The 22,288-nt window shown below is 44.4% G+C and overlaps 1 protein-coding gene across 1 annotated transcript in view; it reads right to left on the reverse strand.

Moving 5' to 3' along the window:
* Nucleotides 1–1,717: 1,717 nt before the first annotated feature.
* The window catches only part of LOC138855091 (uncharacterized), a 119,995-nt gene continuing 99,424 nt past the window's right edge, over nt 1,718–22,288 (reverse strand). The window contains exons 10-12 of the mRNA XM_070102238.1: nt 9,800–9,902; nt 4,256–4,336; nt 1,718–2,767 (exon numbers count right to left, since the gene is read on the reverse strand). Of these exons, the coding sequence (XP_069958339.1) occupies nt 2,561–2,767; nt 4,256–4,336; nt 9,800–9,902 (391 nt within the window). The 3' untranslated portion in view covers nt 1,718–2,560. The remainder of the gene's footprint in view (nt 2,768–4,255; nt 4,337–9,799; nt 9,903–22,288) is intronic.

Below are 22,288 nucleotides of genomic sequence, written 5' to 3' on the forward strand. Positions count from 1 at the left end.
AAACAAGGCATTCTCTGGTTGGCGGTTGTTGGTAAGCTTATTTAATTTATAGATTTACTTTTCAGGGAAGGAGTAGGTAGTTTTACTGGTAGTACACTAATATTAGGTTTACTAAGGCATCTGTAGATAATGATAGAGTAGACCTAAGACCTTAACATAGGTAGTAATAGGCCGATAATGTAGGCGAACACTAGGATAAGTTAGCTAGGGAGAACTGGCAGCCCTAGCTTGAATGGCGGGGCGCAGGTCACAAAGACAGAATAGCGTCCTTCTTACGATAGACACCGACTGGACAAGACGTGCCGTGAACAGCAGATGGCGCCCCCACGTGTCTTCACATCTGAGACCTGGGGAAATCTGGTAGAGGCACCTCGATGTACCGTAGATGATCTCCTCCATCAGCCCATACAGTAAGACGAGATATTCACCTTTTCCCGTAGGTTCTGGCCAGTGTCTTGGGAGATTGTGGGTTGAGTTAACTGAGGGCTTGGCGTGCTACAGAGAGAGCATGCCCAGTAAGTACCAGTGTCTCAGAGCCGTCTGAAGCTAGTGTCTGAGTCTGCATAGTTATACTAGGGGATACATACCCTCTTGGATATAGGAATTTCTGAGGTGCAGGCAGGACACTAATAACGATTGAATATTGCAGGAATTAATGCTCCCGGTTGCACGTGGTTTCCAAGGGGAAGTCCAAAGGGGCTAAAGCTAGGCTTAGGAAGTTGAAGATCAGGATATATGCCGCAACACCAAGTAAGTTAGTCCTTTATACGTGCATGCAGGCGAGGTTTCTTGCAATAACAATCATTTGTGAAAATCTGTTCTATAAGCCACTTGTGAGGCTGAGGTACCCACCTCAGAGCTCGGTGTCAACAGAGTTTGCCAGGGTAGGCGACTCACTTGGAGGCAGTCCACACAAATTTTCACAAATATACTCTGTAGAATACATGAGGTTTGAGGGATACTTTAGATGCTGTTATGACAATAACATAACCCGATACCTAATATTTCCTAAATTTGCATGTAATATTGAACTGCGGATATAAATTCAGATGTATTCCTATTAACCCTTTAGAGGCCTAGTTCCTAGGTCTTCTGTGTATCCATATGCCCTGTGCTACCGTCCACAGGATGGATATGAGGTATACAATAAAATAGCCACTTCGGTGGCAAAATGTAAACAAAAAAGGTATCCTCGTCCTGTGGCGGCTGAGCACTAGACATCTTTAATGGTCTCATTGGTAAGTAGGTTACTAAATTCAGGTTGGGTGTTGGTCACCTTACACCTGATGTCCCTGTTCAACTAGTAATAAGTAGGTATCTGGGTGTTAGTGGACTGGCATGGGTCGCATCCTGGGAGCAAAATTAACCTAACGTCCGAAATGCTCTGCATAACAAGGAACTTTTTATATAGTATGTTACTGATGTCAGCTATGGTCCGTATAAGTTGTGTCATGTACTTGTAGAAATAAAGATTGTTATCTCCATATTTCTTCCCTCTCTGCACATATTTATTTAACGGTTTCAGTGGAAAGCCGGTTACTAAATTCAGGTTGGGTTGTGGGCGTCCCGTTCTGCTGGGAATAAATCATGGTTGATCAATGCGACGAGAAGGGTAGTTCCAATTTTTAGGAACCAGAGCCTTTTGAAGGCTCTAAGATAACAGAAGTCAATAAAACATGACAAAGCAATAGTAATAAGGATTCCAGTGATAGAAAGGTCACATTAATCGGCTTTATTAGTGTCATCTCACTTCAAGAACTAGTACAGCGAAATAATTAAGCTAGGTGCATAGAAAGGAATAAACTTAGATTTAAGTTGTATAACTGAAAGTTCAGTACACTGTAAGACATTATTATGGGCCGAAGTTTTCTAATGAATCAATGTTAGTTGGAATGAAGTGGTTGGGTTCGCCCGACTCAAGCGGCGCCATGACGCTCATTCCAGCAGCGCCGAGTTTCGGGTTCGGATCAGTCCATTATAAACATTACTTGTGACCAGTGATGAGCAGAATACACAGTTGTGGAACAATGCTTCAATTGTGACAATGTATCACTCCTTGTAGAACTTAATTATTGATTTAATAAAACGCTGAGTAGAGCAATACGCCGAAATAAAAGTTTGTTCTAGAGCGGTCATTGCCTCTAGTTAGACATTTAACACAACAAGTGTGGCGGAAACTGCAACACATTACCGTGAGTCTTGTAACATTCCTTAACCCTGAACAACACAACACATCTCAAGATCGGACATTAAAACAGAAATATCAGAAATTTGATGTCATTTCACGGTCATTATCAACGACTGCGTCGGATTTGCGGTCATTATAAACTAACATTTTGTTGTTGGGGTTTATAGGGCACTGCCGTATCGAATCCTAGTATTTGGTCAGTAGTGGAAATTACGCTGGAGTTTACCTGGAAAGGGTTTCGGGGGTCAACGCCCCCACGGCTCTGTCTGAGACCAGGCCTCATGGTGGATCAAGGTCTGATCAACCAGGCTGTTACTGCTGGCCGCACGCAAACTGACGTACGAACCACAGCCACAGCCACAGTCGTCAACGTTACGAGCGAACAGCGGCGAGTTCTAAAGCACTGGATTCGTTAGCGCCGGACTCATTAGCGCCGTAATCAACAGCGCTGTATTCGTTAGCTACGGAGCCGCTGAGAAGGCTGACGTCCGTACGTGGGTCGTACGTGACGGAGTAGGAACGGTCTGTGCCGTACCGTCCACGCACCTGGTACACCGTCCGTCGCACCTGCAGCCTCACCTGGGGAGGTAACGAAACAAGTGTTAGGTACAAGTGATGGAGAGTCCTTAGACACAGGGGTCAGAAACAGGTGTTAGGTGCTGGTGAGTGGCACATATGTGCTAGGAACAGCGTTAGGCTCTAAAATGTCTGAGAGGTGTTAGAAACAGGTGTTACAAAACGAGATTTCACCCACAATGGGGTTCACAATGATCATAGTAACACAAACAAGGTTCATTTTTCCAGCATCAAGGCACCTTGGATCAAGAACCTTTTTCAAGTATCAAGGCACCTTGGCTCAAGAACCTTTTTCAAGTATCAAGGCACCTTGGATCAAGAACCCTTTTCCAGTATCAAAGCACCTTGGATCAAGAACCTTTTACCAGCATCAAAGCACCATGGATCAAGAACTCTTTTCCAGCATCAAGGCACCTTGGATCAAGAACTCTTTTCCAGCATCATGGCACCTTGGATCAAGAACTCTTTTCCAGCATCAAGGCACCTTGGATCAAGAACCTTTTACCAGCATCAAAGCACCATGGATCAAGAACTCTTTTCCAGCATCAAGGCACCTTGGATCAAGAACTCTTTTCCAGCATCATGGCACCTTGGATCAAGAACTCTTTTCCAGCATCAAGGCACCTTGGATCAAGAACTCTTTTCCAGCATCATGGCACCTTGGATCAAGAACTCTTTTCCAGCATCATGGCACCTTGGATCAAGAACTCTTTTCCAGCATCATGGCACCTTGGATCAAGAACTCTTTTCCAGCATCATGGCACCTTGGATCAAGAACTCTTTTCCAGCATCATGGCACCTTGGATCAAGAACTCTTTTCCAGCATCAAGGCACCTTGGATCAAGAACTCTTTTCCAGCATCATGGCACCTTGGATCAAGAACTCTTTTCCAGCATCATGGCACCTTGGATCAAGAACTCTTTTCCAGCATCATGGCACCTTGGATCAAGAACTCTTTTCCAGCATCATGGCACCTTGGATCAAGAACTCTTTTCCAGCATCAAGGCACCTTGGATCAAGAACTCTTTTCCAGCATCATGGCACCTTGGATCAAGAACTCTTTTCCAGCATCATGGCACCTTGGATCAAGAACTTTTTTCCAGCATCATGGCACCTTGGATCAAGAACCTTTTACCAACATCAAGGCACCCTGGATCAAGAACCTTTTACCAGCATCATGGCACCTTGGATCAAGAACTCTTTTCCAGCATCATGGCACCCTGGATCAAGAACCTTTTACCAGCATCATGGCACCTTGGATCAAGAACTCTTTTCCAGCATCATGGCACCCTGGATCAAGAACCTTTTACCAGCATCATGGCACCTTGGATCAAGAACTCTTTTCCAGCATCATGGCACCCTGGATCAAGAACCTTTTACCAGCATCAAGGCACCTTGGATCAAGAACCTTTTACCATCAAGACACTTTGGATCAGGAACCTTTTACCATCAAGGCACCTTGGATCAAGAGCCCATGAGGTGACGACTCACCTCCTTGTTGAGGAAACAGTAGACCAGTGCCACGTACAGTCCTTGCAGTCCGTCTACAGCTGTAGCCACGAACACGTACGCCTGTAATACATGAGACTAGAATATGTACCAGTGAAGGTTCGATCCTCCGAACTTATTCAATAACACCACCATTTTCATTTATGACCAGAAAAATAGACAGGGGATTCGAACGTGGTCCTGACAGGTATCAAGTGCAGCGCTGTACCACTGTGTTACGAGGATTGCAACAGAAAAATGTCACAGACAGCACTGCTGTGACTGTCAGCAGCCATCAACTGTGACTCACCTGTCTCTACCGACAGGTACTGACAGCTCTCTGGACATCTATAGCTGTCCAGAGTCAAAGAACATATTAAAGTAAGCCAGAGTGAGGAATTAAGAGTGAATTTCTCAGAAACCCTGAGAATCACTGTGTGGTCCTCCCAGACGTAAGACTTATTGAGCATTACCTGGCACCTTACTCAGTACCTGATACTACTAATACCTGGGACGATACTCAGTACCTGATGCTACCATTACCTGGGACCATACTCAGTACCTGATACCACCATACAAAATACAACTTCAACAACAAGAACATCAACTGGGACCAGGTAAACCATGTCTTAAATGAAACGTGTTGGGAAGGTATCTTAAATGACATGGATCCAAACCAGTGCCTTGAAAGGATCAACTTCCTGGCAGCTGAAGCATGTTCTAGGCATATTCCCCTAAGAAAGAAGAAGAGCAGGAGTAAACTGGAGAGAGAAAGAAGCTCCCTCCACAGAAGACGACGAAGAGTCACTGAGCTCCTCAGGAGTGCTAGAATATCTGATACACGAAAGGAGGTGCTGACCAGGGAAGTGGAAACTATCGAACTTAAATTATATGACTCTTAAGGGAATCAGGAGAGACAGGAGGAGCTTAAAGCTATTAGTTAAATTGAAAGAAATTCAAAATAATTCTTTTCATATGCCAAAAACAAGGCAAATACCACATCTAGTATCGGGCCCTTACTCAGACAGGATGGGACTTACACAGATGACAACAAGGAAATGAGTGAAATATTGAAATCCCAGTACGACTCTGTGTTTAGTGAACCACTAATCAGTCTGAGGATCGACGACCCAAATGATTTCTTCATGAATGAGCCTCAAAACTCCATAAATGTATGCCAGATTCCCGACATTACCCTAACTCCAATAGATTTCGAAAAAGCCATTGACAACATTCCCATGTACTCAGCCCCGAGCCCAGACTCATGGTACTTTGTTTTCATTAAGAACTGCAAGAAACCCCTCTCGCGTGCCGTAAGTACACTATAGAGGAGGAGCTTGGACATGGGTGAAATTCCACAGTCACTTAAAACAACGGATATAGCCCCACTCCATAAAGGTGGCAGCAAAACATTAGCTAAGAACTATAGACCAATAGCTCTGACGTCCCACATCATAAAAATCTTTGAAAGAGTGCTAAGAAGCAGGATTGCAAATCACCTGGATTCCCAAAATCTGCACAATCCAGGGCAACATGGGTTCAGGGCAGGTCGCTCCTGCCTCTCACAACTACTTGATCACTATGATATGGCCTTGGATGCACTGGAAGAAAATCAGAATGCAGATGTAATATACACAGACTTTGCAAAAGCATTTGACAAATGCGATCATGGCGTAATAGCCCATAAAATACGTGCTAAAGGAATAACTGGGAAAGTGGGGAGATGGATCTTCAACTTCCTAACAAATCGAACACAAAGAGTAGTGGTCAACAGAGTTAAATCGGAGGCTGCCATAGTGAAGAGCTCTGTTCCACAAGGCACAGTACTCGCCCCCATCTTATTCCTCATCCTCATATCAGACATAGACAGAGATATACATCACAGCACCGTATCATCCTTTCGCGGATGATACTAGGATCTGCATGAGGCTGTCATCTGCTGAGGACGCGGTTAACCTCCAAGAAGATATAAACAAAGTTTTCCAGTGGGCAACGGTAAACAATATGATGTTCAATGAGGACAAATTCCAACTACTCCGTTATGGAAAACTGGAGGAGATAATAACTAGAACAGAGTATACTACAGACTCTGGCCATACAATAGAGCGGAAAAATAATGTAAGGGACCTGGGAGTAGTAATGTCTGAGGATCTCACTTTCAAGGATCACAACAGTGCCACGATCGCACGTGCAAAGAAAATGATAGGATGGATAATGAGAACTTTCAAAACGAGAGATGCCAAGCCAATGATGATCCTTTTCAAATCACTTGTTCTCTCTAGGCTGGAATACTACTGTACACTAACATCTCCATTCAAAGCAGGTGAAATCGCAGATCTAGAGAGTATACAGAGAACCTTTACTGCACGTATAAGTTCTGTCAAGCACCTTAACTACTGGGAACGCTTGGAAGCACTTGACTTGTACTCGTTGGAAGTTTGGAACGCAGGAGGGAGAGATATAATATCATAATCTACACTTGGAAAATCCTGGAAGGAATGGTCCCAAATCTGCACACAGAAATCACTCCCTACGAAAGTAAAAGACTGGGCAGGCGATGCAAAATGCCCCCAAATAAAAGTAGGGGCGCCATTGGTACACTAAGGGAAAACACCATAAGTGTCCGAGGCCCAAGACTGTTCAACAGCCTCCCATCAAGCATTCGTGGAATTACCGATAAACCCCTGGCTGCCTTCAAGAAAAGCTGGACAGATACCTAAGTCAGTGCCGGATCAGCCGGGCTGTGGCCTGTACGTTGGACTGCGTGCGGCCAGCAGTAACAGCCTGGTTGATAGGCCCTGATCCAACGGGAGGCCTGGTCATGGACCGGGCCGCGGGGGCGTTGATCCCCGGAATAACCTCCAGGTAACCATTACCTGGGGCCTTACTCAAAACCTGATGCTAACATTACCTGGCACCTTACTCAGTACCTGATACTACCATTACCTGCGACCATACTCAGTACCTGATACTACCATTACCTGGGACCATACTCAGTACCTGATACTACCATTACCTGGGACCATACTCAGTACCTGATACTACCATTACCTGCGACCATACTCAGTACCTGATACTAAGATTACCTGGGACCATACTCAGTACCTGATACTACCATTACCTGGGACCATACTCAGTACCTGATACTACCATTATCTGGGACCATACTCAGTACCTGATACTACCATTACCTGGGGCCATACTCAGTACCTGATATTGCCATTCCCTGGCAGGTTACTCAATACTTGATGATACCATTACCTGGCACCTTACTCAGCACCTGATACTACGATTACCTGGGACCTTACTCAGTACCTGATGCTACCATTACCTGGGACCTTACTCAGTACCTTATACTAACTTTTCCTGGCACCTTACTCAGTACCTGATACTACCATTACCTGGCACCTTACTCAGTACCTGATGTTACCATTACCTGGCACCTTAACCAGTACCTGATACTGTCATTACCTGGGACCTTACTCAGTACCTGATACTACCATTACCTGGGACCATACTCAGTACCTGATACTACCATTACCTGCGACCATACTCAGTACCTGATACTACCATTACCTGGGACCATACTCAGTACCTGATACCACCATTACCTGGGACCTTACTCAATACCTGATGCTACCATTATCTGGCACCTTACTCAGTACCTGATACTACCATTACCTGGGACCATACTCAGTACCTGATACTACCATTACCTGGCACCTTACTCAGCACCTGATACTACGATTACCTGGGACCTTACTCAGTACCTGATGCTACCATTACCTGGGACCTTACTCAGTACCTTATACTAACTTTTCCTGGCACCTTACTCAGTACCTGATACTACCATTACCTGGCACCTTACTCAGTACCTGATGTTACCATTACCTGGCACCTTAACCAGTACCTGATACTGTCATTACCTGGGACCTTATTCAATACCTGATGCTACCATTACCTGGCATCTTACTCAGTACCTGATGCTACCATTACCTTGTACCTTACTCAGTACCTTATACTACCATTACCTGGGACCTTACTCAGTACCTGATGCTACCATTACCTGGGACCTTACTCAATACCTTATACTACCATTACCTGGGACCTTACTCAATACCTCATACTACCATTACCTGGCACATTACTCAGTACCTGATACTACCATTACCTGGCACCTTACTCAGTACCTAATACTACCATTACCTGGAACCTTACTCAGTACCTGATGCTACCATTACCTGGCACCTAACTCAGTACCTGATACTACCATTACCTGACACCTTACTCAATACCTGATGCTACCATTACCTGGCACCTCAGTACCTGACACTACCATTACCTGGGACCTTACTCAGTACCTGATGCTACCATTATCTGGCACCTTACTCAATACCTGATGCTACCATTACCTGGCACCTCAGTACCTGACACTACCATTACCTGGGACCTAACTCAGTACCTGATACTACCATTACCTGGCACCTTACTCAATACCTGACGCTACCATTACCTGGCACCTTACTCAACACCTTATACTTCCATTACCTGGCACTTAACTCAGTACCTGATACTACCATTACCTGGCACCTTACTCAATACCTGATGCTACCATTACCTGGCACCTCAGTACCTGATTCTACCATTTCCTGGCACCTTACTCAGTACCTGATGCTACCATTACCTGGCACATTACTCAGTACCTGATATTACCATTACCTGGGACCTTACTCAATACCTGATGCTACCATTACCTGGCACCTTACTCAGTACCTCATACTACCATTACCTGGCACCTTACTCAGTACCTGATGCTACCATTACCTGGCACCTTACTCAGTACCTGATGATACCATTACCTGGCACCTAACTCAGTACCTGATACTACCATTACCTGGCAGCTTACTCAATACCTGATGCTACCATTACCTGGCACCTCAGTACCTGATACTACCATTACCTGGCACCTTACTCAGTACCTGATGATACCATTACCTGGCACCTTAATCAGTACCTGATATTACAATTACCTGGCACTTTACTCAATGCCTGATGCTACCATCACCTGGCACCTTAGTAAGTACCTTATACTACCATTACCTGGCACCTTTCTCAGTACCTGATGCTACCATTACCTGAGACCTTACTCAGTACCTGATGCTACCATTGCCTGGGACCTTAATTAATACCTGATGCTACCATTACCTGAGATCTTACTCAGTACCTGATACTACCATTACCTGGGACCATATTCAGTACCTCATACCACCATTACCTGGGACCTTACCCAGTACCTGATACTACGATCACCTGGCACCTCACTCACCTGGCTACTCACATATGATTCCTTGACCTCATTCCTTGTCTTCAGGATCTCTTAAACTACCATAAACACTGTGCCCAAAAAAAACCTGTGCACAAGACAAGTGCTTCTTGTGCACTTAATAACAAAAGGTTATACCCCGCATTGTGCGCCTTATTCGCATGTTTAGCCCTACTGACCTTCTGGGTGTCTAGTCAAGGTGTGTTAGAACAGAAGGTAGTGACCTGCATGATGTGGCAGCTGCAGGAGGCTGGAGGGATGACCAGGGTACTGAAGAACTGGAAACCAAACATGGGCAGTAGGAAGGTCGTGGCCTTGACCGCTCTCCTGAAGATGGTGAAGATGAGAAGGATGGTGATGATGAGAAGGATGGTGATGATGAGAAGGATGGTGAAGATGAGAAGGATGGTGATGATGAGAAGGATGGTGAAGATGAGAAGGATGGTGATGATGAGAAGGATGGTGAAGATGAGAAGGATGGTGATGATGAGAAGGATGGTGAAGATGAGAAGGACGGTGAAGATGAGAAGGATGGTGAAGATGAGAAGGATGGTGATGATAAGAAGGATGGTGATGATGAGAAGGATGGTGATGATGAGAAGGATGGTGATGATGAGAAGGATGGTGAAGATGAGAAGGATGGTGAAGATGAGAAGGATGGTGATGATGAGAAGGATGGTGATGATGAGAAGGATGGTGATGATGAGAAGGATGGTGAAGATGAGAAGGATGGTGATGATGAGAAGGATGGTGATGATGAGAAGGATGGTGATGATGAGAAGGATGGTGAAGATGAGAAGGATGGTGATGATGAGAAGGATGGTGAAGATGAGAAGGATGGTGAAGATGAGAAGGATGATGATGACGATGGTGATGATGAGAAGGATGGTGAAGATGAGAAGGATGGTGATAAGAAAGATGGTGATAGGAAGGATGGTGATGATGATGACGATGGTGAAGATGAGAAGGATGGTGAAGATGTGGAGGATGGTGAAGATGAGAAGGATGGTGATGATGATGACGATGGTGAAGACGAGAAGGATGGTGAAGATGAGAAGGATGGTGATGATGATGACGATGGTGAAGATGAGAAGGATGGTGAAGATGAGAAGGATGGCGATGATAAGAAGGATGGTGATGATGAGAAGGATGGTGAAAATGAGAAGGATGGTGATGATGAGAAGGATAGTGAAGATGAGAAGGATGGTGAAGATGAGAAGGATGGTGATGATGAGAAGGATGATGAAGATGAGAAGGATGGTGAAGATGTGGAGGATGGTGAAGATGAGAAGGATGGTGATGATGAGAAGGATGGTGATGATGATGACGATGGTGAAGATTAGAAGGATGGTGAAGAAGAGAAGGATGGTGATGATGAGAAGGATGGTGATGATGAGAAGGATGGTGAAAATGAGAAGAATGGTGATGATGAGAAGGATGATGAAGATGAGAAGGATGGTGAAGATGAGAAGGATGGTGATGATGAGAAGGATGGTGAAGATGAGAAGGATGGTGAAGATTAGAAGGATGGTGAAGAAGAGAAGGATGGTGATGATGACGATTAGGAAGATGAGAAGAATGGTTAAGATGAGAAGGATGGTGATGATAAGAAGGATGGTGAAGATGAGAAGGATGGTGATGATGAGAAGGATGGTGAAGATGAGAAGGATGGTGATGATGATGACGATGGTGAAGATTAGAAGGATGGTGAAGATGACAAGGATGGTGATGATGATGACGATGGTGAAGATTAGAAGGATGGTGAAGAAGAGAAGGATGGTGATGATGACGATTAGGAAGATGAGAAGAATGGTGAAGATGAGAAGGATGGTGATGATGAGAAGGATAGTGAAGATGAGAAGGATGGTGAAGATGAGAAGGATGGTGATGATGAGAAGGATGGTGAAGATGATGACGATGGTGAAGATGAGAAGGATGGTGATGATGAGAAGGATGGTGAAGATGAGAAGGATGGTGATGATGAGAAGGATGGTGATGATGAGAAAAATGGTGATGATGAGAAGGATGGTGAAGATGAGAAGGATGGTGAAAGTGAGAAGGATGGTGATGAAGAGAAGGATGGTGATGAGAAGGATGGTGAAGATGAGAAGGATGGTGAAGATGAGAAGGATGATGATGATGAGAAGGATGGTGAAGATGAGAAGGATGGTGAAGATGTGGAGGATGGTGAAGATGAGAAGGATGGTGATGGTGAGAAGGATGGTGAAGATGAGAAGTATGGTGAAGATGTGGAGGATGGTGAAGATGAGAAGGATGGTGATAACGATGGTGATGATGAGAAGGATGGTGAAGATGAGAAGGAGGGTGAAGATGAGAAGGATGGTGAAGATGAGAAGGATGGTGAAGATGTGGAGGATGGCGAAGATGAGAAGGATGGTGATGATGAGAAGGATGGTGAAGATGAGAAGGATGGTGAAGATGTGGAGGATGGTGAAGATGAGAAGGATGGTGATGATGAGAAGGATGGTGAAGATGAGAAGGATGGTGAAGATGTGGAGGATGGTGAAGATGAGAAGGATGGTGATAACGATGGTGATGATGAGAAGGATGGTGAAGATGAGAAGGATGGTGAAGATGAGAAGGATGGTGAAGATGAGAAGGATGGTGAAGATGTGGAGGATGGTGAAGATGAGAAGGATGGTGATGATGAGAAGGATGGTGAAGATGTGGAAGATGGTGGAGATGAGAAGGATTCTGAAGATGAGAAGGATGGTGAAAATGTGGAGGATGGTGAATATGAGAAGGGTGGTGAAGATGAGAAGGATGGTGAAGATAAGAAGGGTGGTGAACATAAGGATGTTTATGATGAGAAGGATGGTGAAGATGAGTAGGATGGTGAAGATGAGAAGGATGGTGAAGATGAGAAGGATGGTGATGATGAGAAGGATGGTGATGATGAGAAGGATGATGAAGATGAGAAGGACGGTGATAATGAGAAGGATGGTGATGATGAGAAGGACAGTGAAGATGAGAAGGATGATGAAGATGGGAAGGACGGTGAAGATGAGTAGGATGGTGATGATGAGAAAAATGGTGATGATGAGAAGGATGGTGAAAATTAGAAGGATGGTGAAGATGAGAAGGATGGTGAAGATGAGAAGGATGGTGAAGATGAGAAGGATGGTGAAGATGAGAAGGATGGTGAAGATGAGAAGGACGGTGAAGATGAGAAGGATGGTGAAGATGAGAAGGATGATGAAGATGAGAAGGATGGTGATGATGAGAAGGATGGTGAACATCAGAAGGATGGTGATGATGATGACCATGATGAAGATGAGAAGGATGTGAAGATGAGAAGGATGGTGAAGATGTGGAGGATGGTGAAGATGAGAAGGATGGTGATGATGATGACGATGGTGAAGATGAGAAATTTGGTGAAGATGAGAAGGATGGTGATGAGAAGGATGGTGATAAGAAGGATGGTGATAAAAATGATGGTGATGATGACGATGGTGAAGATGAGAAGGATGGTAAAGATGTGGAGGATAGTGAAGATGAGAAGGATGGTGATGATGATAGCAATGGTGAAGGTGAGAAATATGGTGAAGATGAGAAGGATGGAGATGATGATAGCAATGGTGAAGGTGAGAAATATGGTGAAGATGAGAAGGATGGTGATGAGAAGGATGATGATAAAAAAACTGGTGATGATGATGACGATGGTAAAGATGAGAAGGATGGTGAAGATGAGAAGGATGGTGAAGATGAAGGATGGTAAAGATGAGAAGGATAGTGATGATGAGAAGGATGGTGAAGATGAGAAGGATAGTGATGATGAGAAGGATGGTGAAGATGAGAAGGATCGTGAAGATGAGAAGGATGGTGAAGATGAAGGATGGTAAAGATGAGAAGGATGGTGAAGATGAGAAGGATGGTGAAGATGAGAGGGATGGTGATGATGGGAAGGATGCTGAAAATTAGAAGGTTGGTGATGATGAGAAAGATGGTGAAGATGTGGAAGATGGTGGAGATGAGAAGGATTCTGAAGATGAAAAGGATGGTGAAAATGTGGAGGATGGTGAACATGAGAAGGATGGTGATGATGAGAAGGATGGTGAAGATAAGAAGGGTGGTGAACATAAGGATGTTTATGATGAGAAGGATGGTGAAGATGAGTAGGATGGTGAAGATGAGAAGGATGGTGAAGATGAGAAGGATGGTGATGATGAGAAGGATGGTGATGATGAGAAGGATGATGAAGATGAGAAGGATGGTGATAATGAGAAGGATGGTGATGATGAGAAGGACAGTGAAGATGAGAAGGACGGTGAAGATGAGAAGGACGGTGATGATGAGAAGGATGATGAAGATGGGAAGGACGGTGAAGATAGATGAGTAGGATGGTGATGATGAGAAGGATGGTGATAATGAGAAGGATGGTGATGATGAGAAGGATGGTGATAATGAGAAAAATGGTGATGATGAGAAGGATGGTGATGATGAGAAGGATGGTGAATGATGAGAAGGATGGTGAAGATGAGAAGGATGATGATGAAGGATGAGAAGGATGGCGAAGATGAGAAGGATGGTGATGATGAGAAGGATGGTGATGATGAGAAGGATGATGATGATGAGAAGGATGGTGATAATGAGAAGGATGATGAAGATGAGAAGGACAGTGAAATGAGAAGAATGGTGAAGATGAGAAGGATGATGAAGATAGAAGGACGGTGAATATGAGAAGGATGGTGATTATGAGAAGGATGGTGTAGGTGAGAAGGATGGTGAAGATGAGAAGGATTGTGAAAATGAGAAAGATGGTGATGATGAGAAGGATGGTGAAGATGAGAAGGATGGTGAAGATGAGAAGGATGGTGATTATGAGAAGGATGGTGAAGATGAGAAGGACGGTGAAGATGAGAAGGATGGTGATTTTGAGAAGGATGGTGAAGATGAGAAGGATGGTGAAGATGAGAAATATGGTGAAGATGAGAAGGATGGTGTGGAAGAGAAGGACGGTGAAGATGAGAAGGATGGTGAAGATGAGAAGGATGGTGATTATGAGAAGGATAGTGAAGATGAGAAATATGGTGAAGATGAGAAGGATGGTGAAGATGAGAAGGACGGACAAGATGAGAAGGATTGTGAAGATGGGAAGGACGGTGAAGATGAGAAGGATGGTGATGATGAGAAGGATGGTGATGATGAGAAGGATGGTGATGATGAGAAGGATGGTGAGAATTAGAAGGATGGTGAAGATGAGGAGGATGGTGAAGATGAGAAGGATGGTGAACATGAGAAGGATGGTGATGATGAGAAGGATGGTGAAGATGAGAAGGACGGTGAAGATGAGAAGGACGGTGAAGATGAGAAGGATGGTGAAGATGAGAAGGATGGTGATTATGAGAAGGATGGTGAAGATGAGAAGGAAGGTGAAGATGAGAAGGACTGTGAAGATGAGAAGGATGGTGATGATGAGAAGGATGGTGAAGATGAGAAGGATGGTGAAGATGAGAAGGATGGTGATTATGAGAAGGATGGTGAAGATGAGAAGGACGGTGAAGATGAGAAAGATGGTGAAGATGAGAAATATGGTGAAGATGAGAAGGATGGTGAAGATGAGAAGGACGGTGAAGATGAGAAGGATGGTGAAGATGAGAAGGATGGTGATTATGAGAAGGATGGTGAAGATGAGAAATATGGTGAAGATGAGAAGGATGGTGAAGATGAGGAGGACGGTGAAGATGAGAAGGATGGTGAAGATGAATAGGATGGTGATTATGAGAAGGATGGTGAAGATGAGAAATATGGTGATGATGAGAAGAATGGTGAAGTGGAGAAGGACGGTGAAGATGAGAAGGACGGTGAAGATGAGAAGGATGGTGATTATGAAAATGATGGTGAAGATGAGAAGGATAAGATAAGATAAGATTTCGTTGGGATTTTTAACCCCGGAGGGTTAGCCACCCAGGATAACCCAAGAAAGTCAGTGCGTCATCGAGGACTGTCTAACTTATTTCCATTGGGGTCCTTAATCTTGTCCCCCAGGATGCGACCCACACCAGTCGACTAACACCCAGGTACCTATTTGCTGCTAGGTGAACAGGACAACAGGTGTAAGGAAACGTGTCGAAATGTTTCCACCCGCCGGGAATCGAACCCGGGCCCTCCGTGTGTGAAGCGGGAGCTTTAGCCACCAGGCCACCGGGACCAGGATGGTGAAGATGAGAAGGATGGTGAAGATGAGAAGGATGGTGAAGATGAGAAGGATGGTGAAGATGAGAAGGATAGTGATGATGAGAAGGATGGTGAAGATGAGAAGGATCGTGAAGATGAGAAGGATGGTGAAGATGAAGGATGGTAAAGATGAGAAGGATGGTGAAGATGAGAAGGATGGTGATGGTGAGAAGGATGGTGAAGATGAGGAGGATGGTGAAGATGAGAGGGATGGTGATGATGGGAAGGATGGTGAAGATGTGGAAGATGGTGAATATGAGAAGGATGGTGAAGATGAGTAGGACGGTGAAGATGAGAAGGATGGTGAAGATGAGAAGGATGGTGATGATGAGAAGGATGGTGATGATGAGAAGGATGATGAAGATGAGAAGGATGGTGATAATGAGAAGGATGGTGATGATGAGAAGGACAGTGAAGATGAGAAGGATGGTGAAGATGAGAAGGATGATGAAGATGGGAAGGACGGTGAAGATGAGAAGGATGGTGATGATGAGAAGGATGGTGATAATGAGAAAAATGGTGATGATGAGAAGGATGGTGAAAATTAAAAGGATGGTGAAGATGAGAAGGATGGTGAAGATGAGAAGGATGATGATGAGAAGGATTGTGAAGGTGAGTAGGATGGCGAAGATGAGAAGGATGGTGAAGATGAGAAGGATGGTGATGATGAGAAGGATGGTGATGATGAGAAGGATGGTGATGATGAGAAGGATGATGAAGATGAGAAGGATGGTGATAATGAGAAGAATGGTGAAGATGAGAAGGATGGTGAAAATTAGAAGGACGGTGAATATGAGAAGGATGGTGATTATGAGAAGGATGGTGTAGGTGAGAAGGATGGTGAAGATGAGAAGGATGGTGAAGTGGAGAAGGATGGTGAAGATGAGAAGGATGGTGAAGATGAGAAGGATGGTGAAGATGAGAAGGATGGTGATTATGAGAAGGATGGTGAAGATGAGAAGGACGGTGAAGATGAGAAGGATGGTGATTTTGAGAAGGATGGTGAAGATGAGAAGGATGGTGAAGATGAGAAATATGGTGAAGATGAGAAGGATGGTGTGGAAGAGAAGGACGGTGAAGATGAGAAGGATGGTGAAGATGAGAAGGATGGTGATTATGAGAAGGATAGTGAAGATGAGAAATATGGTGAAGATGAGAAGGATGGTGAAGATGAGAAGGACGGACAAGATGAGAAGGATTGTGAAGATGGGAAGGACGGTGAAGATGAGAAGGATGGTGATGATGAGAAGGATGGTGATGATGAGAAGGATGGTGATGATGAGAAGGATGGTGATGATGAGAAGGATGGTGAGAATTAGAAGGATGGTGAAGATGAGGAGGGTGGTGAAGATGAGAAGGATGGTGAACATGAGAAGGATGGTGATGATGAGAAGGATGGTGAAGATGAGAAGGACGGTGAAGATGAGAAGGATGGTGAAGATGAGAAGGATGGTGAAGATGAGAAGGATGGTGATTATGAGAAGGATGGTGAAGATGAGAAGGAAGGTGAAGATGAGAAGGATTGTGAAGATGAGAAGGATGGTGAAGATGAGAAGGATGGTGAAGATGAGAAGGATGGTGAAGATGAGAAGGATGGTGATTATGAGTAGGATGGTGAAGATGAGAAGGACGGTGAAGATGAGAAGGATGGTGAAGACGAGAAGGATGGTGATTTTGAGAAGGATGGTGATGATGAGAACGATGGTGAAGATGAGAAGGATGGTGATGATGTGAAGGATGGTGAAGATGAGAAGGATGGTGATGAGGAGAAGGATGGTGAAGACGAGAAGGATGGTGATGATGAGAAAGATTGTCAAGATGAGAAGGATGGTGATGATGAGAAGGATGGTGAAGATGAGAAGAATGGTGAAGATGAGAAAGATGGTGAAGATGAGAAGGATATTGAAGATGAGAAGGATGGAGAAGATGAGAACGATGGTGATGATGAGAAGGATGGTGAAGATGAGAAGGATGGAGAAGATGAGAACGATGGTGATGATGAGAAGGATGGTGAAGATGAGAACGATGGTGATGATGAGAAGGATGGTGAAGATGAGAAGGATGGTGAAGATGAGAACGATGGTGATGATGAGAAGGATGGTGAAGATGAGAAGGATGGTGAAGATGAGAAGGATGGTGAAGATGAGAACGATGGTGATGATGAGAAGGATGGTGAAGATGAGAAGGATGGTGAAGATGAGAAGGATGGTGATGATGAGAAGGATGGTGAAGATGAGAAGGATGGTGAAGATGAGAAGGATGGTGAAGATGAGAAGGATGGTGAAGATGAGAAGGATGGTGATGATGAGAAGGATGGTGATGATGAGAAGGATGGTGAAGATGAGAAGGATGGTGAAGATGAGAAGGATGGTGATGATGAGAAGGATGGTGAAGATGAGAAGGATGGTGAAGATGAGAAGGATGGTGAAGATGAGAAGGATGGTGATGATGAGAAGGATGGTGATGATGAGAAGGATGGTAAAGATGAGAAGGATGGTGAAGATGAGAAGGATGGTGAAGATGAGAAGGATGGTGAAGATGAGAAGGATGGTGATGATGAGAAGGATGGTGATGATGAGATGGTGATGATGAGAAGGATGGTGAAGATGAGAAGGATGGCGAAGATGAGAAGGATGGTGATGATGAGAAGGATGGTGATGATGAGAAGGATGGTGAAGATGAGAAGGATGGCGAAGATGAGAAGGATGGTGATGATGAGAAGGATGGTGATGATGAGAAGGATGGTGAAGATGAGAAGGATGGTGATGATGAGAAGGATGGTGATGATGAGAAGGATGGTGATGATGAGAAGGATGGTGAAGATGAGAAGGATGGTGAAGATGAGAAGGATGGTGAAGATGAGAAGGATGGTGATGATGAGAAGGATGGTGAAGATGAGAAGGATGGTGAAGATGAGAAGGATGGTGAAGATGAGAAGGATGGTGATGATGAGAAGGATGGTGATGATGAGAAGGATGGTGATGATGAGAAGGATGGTGATGATAAGAAGGATGGTGAAGATGAGAAGGATGGTGAAGATGAGAAGGATGGTGATGATGAGAAGGATGGTGATGATGAGAAGGATGGTGATGATGAGAAGGATGGTGAAGATGAGAAGGATGGTGATGATGAGAAGGATGGTGATGATGAGAAGGATGGTGATGATGAGAAGGATGGTGATGATGAGAAGGATGGTGATGATGAGAAGGATGGTGATGATGAGAAGGATGGTGATGATGAGAAGGATGGTGATGATGAGAAGGATGGTGATGATGAGAAGGATGGTGATGATGAGAAGGATGGTGATGATGAGAAGGATGGTGATGATGAGAAGGATGGTGATGATGAGAAGGATGGTGATGATGAGAAGGATGGTGATGATGAGAAGGATGGTGATGATGAGAAGGATGGTGATGATGAGAAGGATGGTGAAGATGAGAAGGATGGTGAAGATGAGAAGGATGGTGATGATAAGAAGGATGGTGATGATGAGAAGGATGGTGATGATGAGAAGGATGGTGATGATGAGAAGGATGGTGAAGATGAGAAGGATGGTGATGATAAGAAGGATGGTGATGATGAGAAGGATGGTGATGATGAGAAGGATGGTGATGATGAGAAGGATGGTGATGATGAGAAGGATGGTGATGATGAGAAAGAGGAAAGTGATAATGAAGAACATCACGAAGAAGAAAAAGAACAACAACAATTACAACAACAACAACAACAACAATTACAACAACAACAACAATTACAACAACAACAACAACAATTACAACAACAACAACAACAACAACAATTACAACAACAACAATTACAACAACAACAACAATAACAACAACAACAATTACAACAACAACAACAATAACAACAACAACAACAATTACAACAACAACAATTACAACAACAACAACAATTACAACAACAACAATTACAACAACAACAACAACAATTACAACAACAACAATTACAACAACAACAACAATTACAACAACAACAACAATTACAACAACAACAACAATTACAACAACAACAATTACAACAACAACAACAATTACAACAACAACAATTACAACAACAACAACAATTACAACAACAACAACAATTACAACAACAACAACAATTACAACAACAACAACAATTACAACAACAACAATTACAACAACAACAATTACAACAACAACAACAATTACAACAACAACAATTACAACAACAACAATTACAACAACAACAACAACAACAATAACAACAACAACAATTGCAACAACAACAATTACAACAACAATTACAACAACAACAACAATTACAACAACACCAATAATAACAACAACAACAATTACAACAACAACAACAATAACAACAACAACAATTACAACAACAACAACAACAATAACAACAACAACAATTACAACAACAACAACAATAACAACAACAACAATTACAACAACAACAACAATAACAACAACAACAATTACAACAACAACAACAATAACAACAACAACAATTACAACAACAACAACAATTACAACAACAATAACAACAACAACAATTACAACAACAACAATTACAACAAAACAATAACAACAATTACAACAACAACAACAATTACAACAACAACAATAACAACAATTACGATAACAACAACAATTACAACAACAATTACAACAACAACAACAACAATAACAACAGCACCTACAGCAACAACAACAACAATTACAACAACAATTACAACAACAACAACAATAACGACAACAACAACAACAACAATAACAGCACCTACAGCAACAACAACAACAATTACAACAACAATAATTACAACAACAACAACAATTACAACAACAACAACAAGCTGGCACTGGACAAGCACTTAAAGTCGGTACCTGACCAGCCAGGCTGTTGCTCGTACGTTGGATTGCGTGCAGCCAACAGTAACAGCCTGGTTGATCAGGCTCTGATCCACAAGGAGGCCTGGTCACAGACCGGGCCGCGGGGGCGTTGACCCCCGGAACTCTCCCCAGGTAAACTCCAGGTAATGACATATTACTATATAGACAGTGGCTTGTTATGCTGAACATTTCCCGCAAATTATGTCAGTTTTGTCCCAGTATGTGACCCACACCAGTCCACTAACACCCAGGATGTGACCCACAGCAGTCCACTAACACACAGGATGTGACCCACACCAGTCCACTAACACCCAGGATGTGACCCACACCAGTCCACTAACACCCAGGATGTGACCCACACCAGTCCACTAACACCCAGGATGTGACCCACACCAGTCCACTAACACCCAGGATGTGACCCACACCAGTCCACTAACACCGAGGATGTGACCCACACCAGTCCACTAACACCCAGGATGTGACCCACACCAGTCCACTAACACCCAGGATGTGACCCACACCAGTCCACTAACACCCAGGATGTGACCCACACCAGTCCACTAACACCCAGGATGTGACCCACACCAGTCCACTAACACCCAGGATGTGACCCACACCAGTCCACTAACACCCAGGATGTGACCCACACCAGTCCACTAACACCCAGGATGTGACCCACACCAGTCCACTAACACCCAGGATGTGACCCACACCAGTCCACTAACACCCAGGATGTGACCCACACCAGTCCACTAACACCCAGGATGTGACCCACACCAGTCCACTAACACCCAGGATGTGACCCACACCAGTCCACTAACACCCAGGATGTGACCCACACCAGTCCACTAACACCCAGGATGTGACCCACACCAGTCCACTAACACCCAGGATGTGACCCACACCAGTCCACTAACACCCAGGATGTGACCCACACCAGTCCACTAACACCCAGGATGCGACCCACACCAGTCCACTAACACCCAGGATGTGACCCACACCAGTCCACTAACACCCAGGATGTGACCCACACCAGTCCACTAACACCCAGGATGTGACCCACACCAGTCCACTAACACCCAGGATGTGACCCACACCAGTCCACTAACACCCAGGATGTGACCCACACCAGTCCACTAACACCCAGGATGTGACCCACACCAGTCCACTAACACCCAGGATGTGACCCACACCAGTCCACTAACACCCAGGATGTGACCCACACCAGTCCACTAACACCCAGGATGTGACCCACACCAGTCCACTAACACCCAGGATGTGACCCACACCAGTCCACTAACACCCAGGATGTGACCCACACCAGCCCACTAACACCCAGGATGTGACCCACACCAGTCCACTAACACCCAGGATGTGACCCACACCAGTCCACTAGCACCCAGGATGTAACCCACACCAGCCCACTAACACCCAGGATGCCACCCACACCAGTCCACTAACACCCAGGATGTGACCCACACCAGTCCACTAACACCCAGGATGTGACCCACACCAGTCCACTAACACACAGGATGTGACCCACACCAGTCCACTAACACCCAGGATGTGACCCACACCAGTCCACTAACACCCAGGATGTGACCCACACCAGTCCACTAACACCCAGGA

The sequence above is a fragment of the Cherax quadricarinatus genome, chromosome 81 (genome assembly GCF_038502225.1).
Source record: "Cherax quadricarinatus isolate ZL_2023a chromosome 81, ASM3850222v1, whole genome shotgun sequence".
Lineage (NCBI taxonomy): Eukaryota > Metazoa > Arthropoda > Malacostraca > Decapoda > Parastacidae > Cherax > Cherax quadricarinatus.